Source organism: Schistocerca americana, chromosome 3 (assembly GCF_021461395.2).
Source record: "Schistocerca americana isolate TAMUIC-IGC-003095 chromosome 3, iqSchAmer2.1, whole genome shotgun sequence".
Taxonomy (NCBI): Eukaryota; Metazoa; Arthropoda; class Insecta; order Orthoptera; family Acrididae; genus Schistocerca; species Schistocerca americana.
Genome location: NC_060121.1, coordinates 869,949,567 through 869,963,664, shown reverse-complemented (window position 1 = coordinate 869,963,664; position 14,098 = coordinate 869,949,567). Strand labels below are relative to the sequence as shown.

Below are 14,098 nucleotides of genomic sequence, written 5' to 3'. Positions count from 1 at the left end.
GCAAAATTTTTTTCAGAAAACAGTTGAAGTATTCATGATAAAGTTCTTGAATTTACTGCCCTCCACAAAAGTTCTCGCACTCAAATAATTCTTGGGACTGAGAGCTGGCTGAAACCCGAAGTAGAAAGCTCTGAGATATTTAGCAAGTCATGGAACGTATATGAGAAAGACGGATTAGAGGCCATAGGAAATATTGTCTCTATTGTTGTCAAAGTTGAGTATGATAGTGAAGTTACCTGGTCGCTTATAACAGGTGTAGCTGAAACCAAGTTAATTACTGGACATTTTTACCAGTCACCTGATTCCTCTGTGACAGATCTACAGTCATCAAAGAAAGTCTCCAGTCAATAGCGCATAAAAACCCAGATTATGCTAGGTGGATGTGACTTTCACCTGCTAGATGGATGTGACTTTCACCTACTGAGTATAGACTGGGATGTATATGGATTCACTGCAGGAGCTGCAGATAGATAGTGCCACAAAGTACTTTTGAACACGTTTTCTGAAAACTGTCTTGAGCAGCTAGCTCGGCAGCCCACACACAATGGAAATACCTCACACCCTGCAGCTACAAATGTGCCTAACCTTATCAATAATGTCAGTATAAGAATGGGGATTGGTGATCATGATGTCATTCTAGCAACTATGATTACAAAAGTTAATAAATCAATCAAGAAGACTAGGAGAGTGTTTCTGCTAGATAGAGCAGATAAGCATTTATTAGCATCTCACTTAGATAGTGAATTGGCATCACTTAAGTCTCAGTAAGATGGATGTAGAAGAATTGTGGGCAGAGTTTAAGCACATCCTAAATCGTGGTCTGGAGAGTTACCTGGCTAATATGTGGATAAAGAATGGAAAAGATTCATAATGGTTTAATAATGATGATGCTGAGGCAGCACATTTTGTATTATCGCGAAATATGGGAGACAGTGTCACAGAAATGATACAGGATTTGGGCTGGACATCATTAAAAGAAAGTCATTTTTCCTTGGGATGGAATCTTCTCACGAAATTCCAACCGCCAACTTTCTCCTCCGAATGTGAAAATATTTTGTTGACATCGACCTACATAGGGAGGAACGATCACCACAATAAAATAAGGGAAATCAGAGCTCATACGGAAAGATATAAGTGTTCATTCTTTCCGCCCGCTATACGAGATTGGAATAATAGAGAATTGTGAATAAGGTTCGATGACCCCTCTGCCAGGCACTTAAATGTGATTTGCAGAGGCTTCACACTCTATTCAAAAGAGAAAGCACAAATGATGACAAGCTAAGGTTAGTACAGATGCATGCATCTGTGAAAAGATCTGTGTGTGAAGCATACAACTATCACCGTCACACCTTAGCCAAAGATATGCAAGAAAACCGGAGAAAATTCTTATCCTATGTAAAATAGCTAAGTGGATCTAAGACTTCCATTCAGTCCCTTGTTGACCAGTCTAGTGTGGCAGTTGAAGATAGCAAGATGACGGCCAAAATTTTAAATTTCGCATTAAACAAATAATTCACACAGGAGAATCATACAAACACACCATTGTGACCCTCAGACAGGCTCCCGTATGGACGACATAGTAATAAGCATCCCGGGCATAGAGAAACATGAATTGCTTGTCCAGCACTAAGTCCTAAGTGATGAAAAAAGTGCACTTGACTCCTGTATATAATAAGGGTAAAAGAATAGACCAGCAAAATTAAAGACCAATACAGACACGCAAAATTAAAGACCAATATCATTAACTTAAGTTTGCTACAGATCCTTGAACATAGTTCAAACATATTACACTTCCTTCAAACTGAGAAGCTTATGTCCACAAATCATCATGGTTTTAGGAAGCATCACTCTTGCGAAACTCAGTTTGCTCTTTTCTCATGTGATATACTGCAAACTATGGATGAAGGGTAACGGGCAGAGTCCATATCTCTAGATTTCCAGAAAGCATTTGACACAGTGCCCCACTACAGGCTGTTAATTAGAGTACAAGCATATGGAATAAGTTCACAGATATGTGAATGGCTTCAAGCCTTCTTAAGTAATAGAACCCAGTGTCCTTGACGGCGAGTGTTTATCAGAGGAAAGGGTATCATTGCCCCAGGTAAGTGCAATAAGACCACTGTTGTTCTCCTTATACATAAATAATCTGGCAGAGGGGGTGGGCAGTAATCTGCAGTTCTTTGCTGATGATGCTGTGGTGTATGGTAAGATGTTGATGGTGAGCGACTATAGGAAGATACAAGGTGACTTAGGCGCAATTTCTAACTGGTGTAATGAATGGCAGGTATCTATCTATAAATTAGGAAAAAATTAAGTTAATGTGGATGAGTAGGGAGAACAAACATTTAATGTTCAGATATAGTATTACTAGCATCCTGTTTGACGCAATCAAGTCATTTAAATATCTGGGCATAACGTAGCAAAGTGATATGAAATGGAATGAGCATGTGGGAGACTTTGGTTTATTGGGAGACTTTTAGAAAAGAGTGGTTCACCTGTAAAAGGAACTGCACATATGACAATGGTGTGACTTATTTATGAGTAGTGCTCAAGTGTTTGGGATCTGTACCAGGTCGGATTGAATGAAGACATCAAAGTAATTCAGAGGTAGGCTGTTAGATTTGTTACTGGTAGGTTTGAACAACACATAACTGTTATGGAGATGCTTTGGAAACTGAGATGGGAATCCCTGGAGGGAAGGTGATGTTCTTTTCTACTGATAAACTTTAGAGAACCGCCATCTGAAGCTGACTGCCAAACGATTCTACTGCCGCCAACATCCATTACGCATAAGGAGCACGAAGATAAGTTATGAGAAATAAGGGCTCATACAGAGGCATATAAACAGTCACTTTTCCCTGTGTGTGTGTGTGTGTGTGTGTGTGTGTGTGGGCGTGCGCGTGCGCGCGTGTATGTGTGTGTGTGTGTGTGTGTGTGTGTGTGTGTGAGAGTGGAATAGGAAAGGAAATGACTAGAACTGGTACAGGGAACCCTCCACGACGCACGTACATAGGCTTGCAGAGTATCGATGTAGATGTAGACAAATCTGTGACCCATCTTCAGGTTGCTACATTTCAGTGACATTTTATTCTGATTATTCTACTATCATCATTATTTACCTATTTTTTTATTATTGAGATGTGTGTACTTGCATCAATGGTTTGAAACTATGAAATCAGACAGTGTAGAAACTTTCATACAAAATGCAAGTTAGGTGCCAATACAGCCACCTTATTAAGATTTTAGATAATTTCCAACACACAATAAGAGATACTTTCATAATGAATGGGCATTTTATAAGGGGTGTTGAATAAGTAATGCAATACTTTTTTCCCCTGGCCAAATATGGTTTCAAAAATGTGGAATTTGCTGTAGGAAATGGTGGAGTATTCTCGTTTCAGCCCTTGTAGTTTCGTGCAGCTCCAATAGGTGACAGTGCTACAAGCAGCCTTCAGAAAGGCTGAGGTACTCCAGGGAGAGAGCTGCCACTCAGTTTCTTTTGGTAGAAAACCAGAGCACTGAAGATATTCATAAGTGCTTGCAGAAGCTCTACAGAGACCTGGCAGTGAACAAAAGCACAGCAAGTCATTGTGCTTGGAGTCTGTCACCATCATGACAAGGTCACACACATCTGTCCTATCTCCCACGTGCCAGCTGACCCGACACAGTTGCGAATCCTGCAATGTTGGAATGTGTGGACACTCTCATTTAAGTAATTGACAGATCACAATCAAACATCTCACTGCAAATTTGGACATTTCTGTTGGTATTGCTGACACACTTGTCCACAAGTTGGGGTACTCAAAGGTGTGAGCGAGCCAGCTGGGTTCCTCACACCTAACAGGAGTCCATAATCAGCAACACAGGACCATCTGTGCAGCATTGATTGTACATTATTACTAGGCTGATTGTTACAATTTTTTGTCAAACATTGTCACAGGCAATGAAACAAGAGTTCATCATTTTGAACTGGAAACAAAACAGCAAACAGTGGAGTGGCACCATACCACTTCTCCTCTGAAGAAATGGTTCAGAGTTGCAACCTCAGCTGATAAACTCATAGCAACTGTCTTCTGGGACTGTGAAGCGGTTATTCTGTTTTTGATGTCCTCCCTCATGGTGCATCAATCAGCTAGGGAGTATACTGTGTTACCCTCAGGAAACTGAAGAAACAACAGCTGCATTTTCATTCCCAACAAAAGGCAAACGAACTTCTTCTCCATGACCACACATGGCCTCCCACAAGTCTGTGCACCAGAGAGGAGCTCACAAAACTTCATTGGTCTGTTCTTCCTCATCCATCCCACAGCCTGGGTCGCACACCTTCCAACTTCCACCTGTTTAACACAGTAAAGGATCCACTCGGCAGGTGTAGTATGTGGAGGATGGGAAGGTTATTGATGAAGCACGACATTGGCTCCAATATTGACCAGTACAGTGGTACCACGGGGCATACAGAACTTTCCACAATGGTGGCATAAGACTGTTGCCCTGAGTAGAGATTATGATAAAACAAGGTTTTGTAGCTAAAAGAGTGGGGAATAATATAGTTACTGTAATCTTGAATAAAACCAATATGCTTTTAGAAAAAAAAATGTTGCATTATTTGCTGAACTTCCCTTGTATATGTTTCCAGAATATATTTTAATCTGTAGGGCATTCACCTGCATACAATCACGTTTCAAATGGCTCATGTTTCAGTTGTCAAAATTAGCTATTGTAAATTCTAGATTTTTATGTGCCTGGTTTAATCAGTATACATAAAAATGCATTTTTACTGCAGGTAGGCATGAAGCACTTTCAGCTATAGATGCCAGGAAAATGGTCTCCCTTCAGTGTATCAATAAGTAGTGAATATTATTTTTTGAATCAAAGCCTTTCTGATGGTACTTCCAATACTGACTTTTGGAAATGTGTATTGTTAGTTTAAATGTTAGTAAGCGAGCAAGAGCTGCAGGGTCTTCATGAGTAACGCATAAATGGAGAAAGAGATTTTATTCTTAATGATGAGTGCCTCAGTGGTACTACCCACTTAATCTACAAATTTGTGTACTGTCCATGGATTAACAAATTGCTTGTTAAACATAACATGTTAACATTACACTAAACACATTCAGGTATCAATATAAAAGGAAAGCAGCTGTGTGAATGATATAAAGAAAGTAATGTGCAGCATTTAATGTCAGGTGACAAAAAAAAAATATTTTTGTAATGAAATCTGTATCAGGGAGGTCTCCGTGAGATAAAATAACAGAGCCAGTTTACATTACATGCTAGGCATAGCATGAATAAATTAAATAGGTACTCCATGTAGGGTGCCAAATTAGATTAGTACTATTACATTGGTGTGTTGAGATAAAGGTCCTACACTAATCTGTTTCTAAATTCCTTAAGTACAAAGAAAAGTTAAACATCAGCATGCTTTGAAAGGAGACCTATATGTAAATTCAGAGACAGAGATTGGAGAAAAAAAGGGTATATTAAATCTAACATTCAATCCCTTGAAAGTTATTTGAGACAGAGGCACTAACTTCACTTAGCCAAACATGGGAAAAGAATCAGCTGTGGATTACTTTATGGAATCTCCAAGAAATTTTCCTCAGTGATTCATGGAAATCATGGAAAAAGCTGAACCAGGATGACTGGACAGAGATTTCATACTTGTTCTTAAGTCAAATGTCTCAATCATTGTACAATATTGACCTGTGGAGGTTAAAAAAAGTATCAGAAAATACTAAGCTTTCCCCGTGTGAGTAGAGCAACTGGCCACACATCTATTGATCTTCAAGATGAAGAATTAAGGACTACTGAAGCTAAAACCAATCACTAATTACTTGCATTTAGTTATCTATGCTCTACACGAGATAGATGTGAACACTGATACACTTCCTTAAACCAAAAGTAAGTAATATTATTAAGCTGTCTGAAACATGCTACATATGAATAGAGCCCAGTCAAGCAAAGACAAGAATTGGGTGGAAATTATACGTATTTGTTCAACAGTGATAATGCTTAATTTCAAGGGGGTGAGGGTGGGGGGTTATTTTACACTGAAGTACTGGAGTCACAACTTATAAGGCAGGTATGGCACTAATGCCACATATTTATCTTGAATTGGAGAAGAAAATAAATGGTCATTCATAAACAAAGTGGCAGACGAAGTCTGCAATTAGGATCTCATAACAACCTACGTTTAACAATACAATAAATTTGTAGTGAACTAGTATAGTGGACAATATGCCATACATTAGCAGAAATTTAAATCCACAACCACGCATGTTAATGAAGCACAATTAAATCAAGGTATATGCTCATAAACAGCTTTTATGCATTAATTCAAAATACTGACAAGCATTTGCTGCTCCTGTTGTGGACTTCAGAGTGACGTATGGTTTGATGGAGTTCTCCACACTAGTACTAGTCTGCCCTGTATAAGCACCTACATATCTGCACAGCTACTGCAACCTACACCCATTCGAACATTCTTCTACAATTTTTATCCCCCCCACCCACACACACATATACACACCTCCATTATCAAACTGGCCAGTCCTTGATGCTTCAGAATGTGTCCAATCAAAGAATCAATCAATCCCTTCTTTTAGTCTAGTTGTGATGTAAGTTTTCTTTATCCCTCGTTACATTATTCTCTAGCACCATGTTTCAAATACCTCCATTCTTCCATTATCCTCTAGCTCAACCTGCTAATCGTGTTTCACTTCCATACAAGGCTACACTCTATAGACACACATCTTCAGGAAAAGACCTCCAAACATATAAATTTACATTTGCTGTTAACTATTTTCTTTTTCAGAAACATTATTATTGCTGATCTGCATTTTATATTCTCTCCATTTCAGCCACTACCCATCGTTTTACTACCCAAATAGTAAAACACATCTACCACCTTTAGTATCTCATTTCTTGGCCTAATTTCTCAAGAATATAAATGGTATTTTATAATGCTATCCTTTATTAACAACTTTATCACCACCCTCAAATTGTGAACATTTCCACAACACAGTTTGTATGAACCCCCACCAATGCTATTTGATTTAGTAGTATTTTCATCTTTTTGCTTCTGCCTGTGCCATCTTCCCATCTTCTACCCGTATCTTAGTTCCTGCTCCATTTCCTCTGTCCACGATTTGCCTACAGTTGTTGTTGTGGTCTTCAGTCCTGAGACTGGTTTGATGCAGCTCTCCATGCTACTCTATCCTGTGCAAGCTTTTTCATCTCCCAGTACCTACTGCAACCTACATCCTTCTGAATCTGCTTAGTGTATTCATCTCTTGGTCTCCCTCTACGATTTTTACCCTCCACGCTGCCCTCCAATACTAAATTGGTGATCCCTTGATGCCTCAGAACATGTCCTACCAACCGATCCCTTCTTCTGGTCAAGTTGTGCCACAAACTTCTCTTCTCCCCAATCCTATTCAATACTTCCTCATTAGTTATGTGATCTACCCATCTAATCTTCAGCATTCTTCTGTAGCACCACATTTCGAAAGCTTCTATTCTCTTCTTGTCCAAACTATTTATCGTCCATGTTTCACTTCCATACATGGCTACACTCCATACGAATACTTTCAGAAATGACTTCCTGACACTTAAATCAATACTGGATGTTAACAAATTTCTCTTCTTCAGAAACGCTTTCCTTGCCATTGCCAGCCTACATTTTATATCCTCTCTACTTCGACCATCATCAGTTATTTTGCTCCCCAAATAGCAAAACTCCTTTACTACTTTAAGTGCCTCATTTCCTAATCTAATTCCCTCAGCATCACCCGACTTAATGAGACTACATTCCATTATCCTTGTTTTGCTTTTGTTGATGTTCATCTTATATCCTCCTTTCAAGACACTGTCCATTCCATTCAACTGCTCTTCCAAGTCCTCTGCTGTCTCTGACAGAATTACAATGTCATCGGCGAACCTCAAAGTTTTTATTTCTTCTCCATGAATTTTAATACCTACTCCGAATTTTTCTTTTGTTTCCTTTACTGCTTGCTCAATATACAGATTGAACAACATCGGGGAGAGGCTACAACCCTGTCTTACTCCCTTCCCAACCACTGCTTCCCTTTCATGTCCCTCGATTCTTATAACTGCCATCTGGTTTCTGTACAAATTGTAAATAGCCTTTCGCTCCCTGTATTTTACCCCTGCCACCTTTAGAATTTGAAAGAGAGTATTCCAGTCAACATTGTCAAAAGCTTTCTCTAAGTCTACAAATGCTAGAAACGTAGGTTTGCCTTTCCTTAATCTTTCTTCTAAGATAAGTCGTAAGGTCAGTATTGCCTCACGTGTTCCAGTGTTTCTACGGAATCCAAACTGATCTTCCCCGAGGTTGGCTTCTACTAGTTTTTCCATTCGTCTGTAAAGAATTCGTGTTAGTATTTTGCAGCTGTGACTTATTAAGCTGATAGTTCGGTAATTTTCACATCTGTCAACACCTGCTTTCTTTGGGATTGGAATTATTATATTCTTCTTGAAGTCTGAGGGTATTTCGCCTGTTTCATACATCTTGCTCACCAGATGGTAGAGTTTTGTCAGGACTGGCTCTCCCACGGCCGTCAGTAGTTCCAATGGAATATTGTCTACTCCGGGGGCCTTGTTTCGACTCAGGTCTTTCAGTGCTCTGTCAAACTCTTCACGCAGTATCAAATCTCCCATTTCATCTTCATCTACATCCTCTTCCATTTCCATAATATTGTCCTCAAGTACATTGCCCTTGTATAGACCCTCTATATACTCCTTCCACCTTTCTGCTTTCCCTTCTTTGCTTAGAACTGGGTTTCCATCTAAGCTCTTGATATTCATACAAGTCGTTCTCTTATCTCCAAAGGTCTCTTTAATTTTCCTGTAGGCGGTATCTATCTTACCCCTAGTGAGATAGGCCTCTGCATCCTTACATTTGTCCTCTAGCCATCCCTGCTTAGCCATTTTGCACTTCCTGTCGATCTCATTTTTGAGACGTTTGTATTCCTTTTTGCCTTCTTCACTTACTGCATTTTTATATTTTCTCCTTTCATCAATTAAATTCAATATTTCTTCTGTTACCCAAGGATTTCTACTAGCCCTCGTCTTTTTACCTATTTGATCCTCTGCTGCCTTCACTACTTCATCCCTCAAAGCTACCCATTCTTCTTCTACTGTATTTATTTCCCCCATTCCTGTCAATTGCTCCCTTATGCTCTCCCTGAATCTCTGTACAACCTCTGGTTCTTTTAGTTTATCCAGGTCCCATCTCCTTAAATTCCCACCTTTTTGCAGTTTCTTCAGTTTTAATCTACAGGTCATAACCAATAGATTGTGGTCAGAGTCCACATCTGCCCCTGGAAATGTCTTACAATTTAAAACCTGGTTCCTAAATCTCTGGCTTACCATTATATAATCTATCTGATACCTTTTAGTATCTCCAGGGTTCTTCCATGTATACAACCTTCTTTCATGATTCTTAAACCAAGTGTTGGTTATGATTATGTTGTGCTCTGTGCAAAATTCTACCAGGCGGCTTCCTCTTTCATTTCTGTCCCCCAATCCATATTCACCTACTATGTTTCCTTCTCTCCCTCTTCCTACACTCGAATTCCAGTCACCCATGACTATTAAATTTTCGTCTCCCTTCACAATCTGAATAATTTCTTTTATTTCATCATACATTTCTTCAATTTCTTCGTCATCTGCAGAGCTAGTTGGCATATAAACTTGTACTACTGTAGTAGGTGTGGGCTTCGTATCTATCTTGGCCACAATAATGCGTTCACTATGCTGTTTGTAGTAGCTTACCCGCATTCCTATTTTCCTATTCATTATTAAACCTACTCCTGCATTACCCCTATTTGATTTTGTGTTTATAACCCTGTAGTCACCTGACCAGAAGTCTTGTTCCTCCTGCCACCGAACTTCACCAATTCCCACTATATCTAACTTCAACCTATCCATTTCCCTTTTTAAATTTTCTAACCTACCTGCCCGATTAAGGGATCTGACATTCCACGCTCCGATCCGTAGAACGCCAGTTTTCTTTCTCCTGATACAGTATCATCCTTGATTTTCAAATCTTTCCTGACCTTTCCAACATGTGGACTTACTATCGCCCTTTCTTCCACATGATAGCCTTTCCTGATCCACCCTCAAAAAATCACTTTCCTCTTACTATGACCACCAATTTACAACATTCAACACAAGTTCTGCAACCTCTTAGACACGTTCTACAATACACGAACATAAATATGCATGTATTTAAAATGAAATGCTTTCTAAAAAAAAAGTTCTGGACCAGCTTTATGCTCAATCTTTGAGCTCCTCAGAAGCATGTCCTTTGATGACTGGATAAAAAACATGAGTAACTAACTGAGCAAAGAAAATAAATGTGACTGGTGCAAAATACCTCACATTTTGAAAATGGGAAGTGACACAATGGCAAACCCAATCAGTTTGCAGATTCTAAATTGTGCTCTTATTTTGACTGACAAAATGCATCGGCACTTAAATTCAGAAGTAAACGAAGTGTGATTTGAACCTCAATAGTGGCTCCATTTTTATTGGGGTAGGGGGCTTTAATGCACATGTTATTAATGTAACATATAGTTCCTTCAGCTTTCTGCCCACCTGCAATGATGATCCTGCCTCGTAACAGACATTAAGAAGAGATCTTTAATATGAGAAACCAAAACCTGATGGTGAACTGCAATAGACTACACTGAAAAAATAAGTGTGTGTTATTAATTTTTGACAAATACCAGTCACATTGGAGGTCTGTCAAATGAAGTGTAAGAAAACGATACTGTTTGTCCATCTCAATATCAATGTTTATCACAGTAAACATTGTGAGTGAAAGGAAAACAAGGAAGACCTCAAATCCGCAGCATATTCACTTGACAGCAATTATTATGAGCAAACAATATTTTTGTAGCCATTACAAAGCAAATCATGCAATAGAAATCTGAAGCAGTTATACCAACACCACAACCGGAACCACAACCACCACCATCGGAAGACCAGAAGGAAGAACGTAATCACCTTGTCACCACATCCCTATATTACAACTTTCTGAAGAGACCGAAGGAACATTACATATGTGCAAACTCAGTTTTTAGCAGCTGCATGCAAAAATTGTATCATGCAGCAAGCCAAGAGAGTGAAGCAGTTATTACCCCACCACCATGAGGGCACAACCACCACCGTCATCTCTCCTTCTCACCCACGGAAGTGTCAAGTGATGCATCCAGGCTCTGGTTCTTACCTAGAAGGAACATACAACATATTTTACTAGATATGGGTGTCTCCTATAAAACATGAAGAGACATGATTACAGCAGTAGAGGACAAAATAATGATAATGAAATTAAGATAAAAGTTTTCTGGCAGAAGGAAGATAGTTGACAATAAAACCATTAATATTTGCAGCACGTAAGCACAAATGACTCAGTAATTCAAGTTTCTTTCTCCCTATTTACACAGAAATCTGCTATAAAAAGATGGTTGGATTATAATACAGAGGTCTAGAACAAAGCAAATTATTTTTTTTAAACTTCAACAATTCCTACATTCAGTACTGAGCACGTGTAACCTCTGCACTAAACAAGGCTTCTAAAAATTAATGAAAACTTTATAATTATTTGTCTTGGTAAGTTCCATAATGGCTTCATTTCTGCTAATTTTAGATAAATCCACATCATTGGAGTCAGTAACCCATGCTATCTCAAATAACTTACTCTACCACTGGTACATTCTCATTCTTTTCTGCCTCCTCTTTCACCTTTACCCAATTATGTCCCAAAGCTCAAGAAGCTCAACCTTTAATGATGAGATAATAGTGTAGTTACGAAGTGATCATCACTGCAACATTAAGTAAAATCAGTCATTGGCTGTAACTTTGTACAATGAGTGCAATGTAATACCAGGTGGAACACAAAATATATTGATTTAAGATAAGTGGAACTGTCACTGAAAGTGTTATTTTGAAACAAGCAGAATAAGACATGACAATAAAAACACTGTTACCTTCAAAACCCTGATTATCATGTATTTCTCTGAGTGGTCCCTGATTTTCTTTCCCTTCTAAAACTGCCAATAGGCACTGATGAATGCATATATACTGTTGTTCAGTCTGTACCATCCAGACACGCTCCTTTCGCATCTGCCATACGATACCAAATATGTCAACATGATCCGAGACATTAATCTGCTGTAACAGTCGATCAAGAGCAATGAAGGTACCGGAACGTCCAACACCAGCACTGAAACATCAAACAGTAAAACAAAAATTACAACATGTTAATACATTTCATACATTTCATACACTTTGCCCGACCCCCCTTTCTCCCTCTCTCTCTCTCTCTCTCTCACACACACACACACACACACACACACACACACACACACACACAAAAAACTATATTGTAATTTTTATATATCTACAACGACAGACAAAAAAAGAGAAGCACAAAGAAGGGTAGGAGGAAACCAAATGAAACTTAATGGGTTGAGAGGGTATATGATGTTACAGCAGTAATTACAAAGTCGAGTCAAATTTATAAAGAACTTGGCAATATGAGCCCGTGTATCAGTATGACGCTGTGCACCCTCTAGCCTGGATTCACTCACTGATTTGCTGGGGAAGGGCGTTACATAGGCGGTGTATCCTCTTCCGAGACAATCTGGCCCACAACTGTTGTAACTGGGCCTTGATATCCTGGATACTAGTACTGTAATGGAGCTGACGTTCACGCTGGTCCCTCACACTGTATCAGCACAGATCTCCGGATTTTGCTGACCAGAGGAGTTTCTCAGCATCACGCAGGAGTCCACAGAGACACACACAACTTGTCACTGAGCATTTTCCTGATGAAAATTGGCACCATGATACCACCACACGAGAGGTAATATATGAGCACACTGGATACCTGAGATGTGCAACTGTGCCATCAGAGTTCCCTCAGTCATAACCAGCCATGATCTGAAGTCTTATCCAATGGCTTCTCACACCGTAACACCATGTGTAACATTGCTGTATTTCTCCAAAACACTGGACGAATGAGACCTCTTCAAAGCTCACTGTCATTGATGATGGTAATCTGGGGCACTGCAGAACTGCACTTTGTTGGTGCACAAAATGTGATACCACTCATCAGCAGTCCATCCTTCCCAATTGCAGCACCACTCCAAACACAGCCATCTGTGTAGCAGTGTTAACAGCAGCCTACGCATGGGACGGTAACTCCCTAGCCCGGCAGCTGCTAGTCTCCGACTAATCATGTGGGATGACACAAAAAGTTGCTGGGAGTCCATTACTTGTTCTCGGATGGCAGACACTGGTGTGAAGGGATTAAAATGTCCTTAGTGCACAGTAGAGCAATCCTCCTTTGTGGTGGTCAGATGATGTTAACTGGAATGTTGACGAGTATGGTTGACCTTAAGTTTCCATGCAGCCCAATATTGGCCACTCACATCTGAATGATTCACAATTATGGATATTGTATGATTCGACCAACCGGCCAAATGGAAATGCACATGGGAGCCTTTCCAATCTGTCAGGTGCTAATAATGCTGCCACACATTACACATGTGGCATCTCTGCAACATTCACAGTGATCACTCAACATCTCACATTTTTCTGCCACTTACATACTCTATTAGGCCTGGTAACACCACTAAATGTGAACAGTACTAATATGTTCTGGAGGACACTGTCAGACAATTACAAATCCACCAGTGATGCGTATGTGTACTAAGTTCACTGACATCTGACTATGACTTCTGAGTGGGGGAAGGGGGGGGGGGGGAGGTTGATTTGGTGAGGAGACCAAACTTCGAGGTCATCGGCCTCACTGGATTAGGGAATGAAGTCAGCCGTGCCCTTTGAAAGGAATCATCCCGGCATTTGCCTGAAGCAATTTAGGGAAATCACGGAAAACCTAAATCAGGATGGCCGGATGCAGGATTGAACTGTCATCCTCCTGAATGCGAGTCCAGTGTGCTAGCCATTGCACTGCCTCGCTCGGTGACTTCTGAGTGCATAACTTTTTTCCAGACTTTTAAAAGAAGTGAATAAATTAACTTATTTTGTAACTTTGAAATTTATGTAT

At 39.7% G+C, this 14,098-nt stretch overlaps 1 protein-coding gene across 3 annotated transcripts in view; it reads right to left on the bottom strand.

Annotated features, from left to right (window-relative positions):
• LOC124605128 (tyrosine-protein phosphatase 10D) overlaps window positions 1-14,098 on the bottom strand; it is a 344,674-nt gene that overhangs the window by 15,018 nt on the left and 315,558 nt on the right. For 2 of the 3 annotated variants that reach the window (XM_047136608.1, XM_047136609.1), the window contains exons 28-29: window positions 12,015-12,250; window positions 11,166-11,254 (exon numbers count right to left, since the gene is read on the bottom strand). In XM_047136608.1, the coding sequence (XP_046992564.1) occupies window positions 11,196-11,254; window positions 12,015-12,250 (295 nt within the window). In that variant the 3' untranslated portion in view covers window positions 11,166-11,195. The remainder of the gene's footprint in view (window positions 1-11,165; window positions 11,255-12,014; window positions 12,251-14,098) is intronic. The other variant, XM_047136610.1, reaches the window with a different exon arrangement.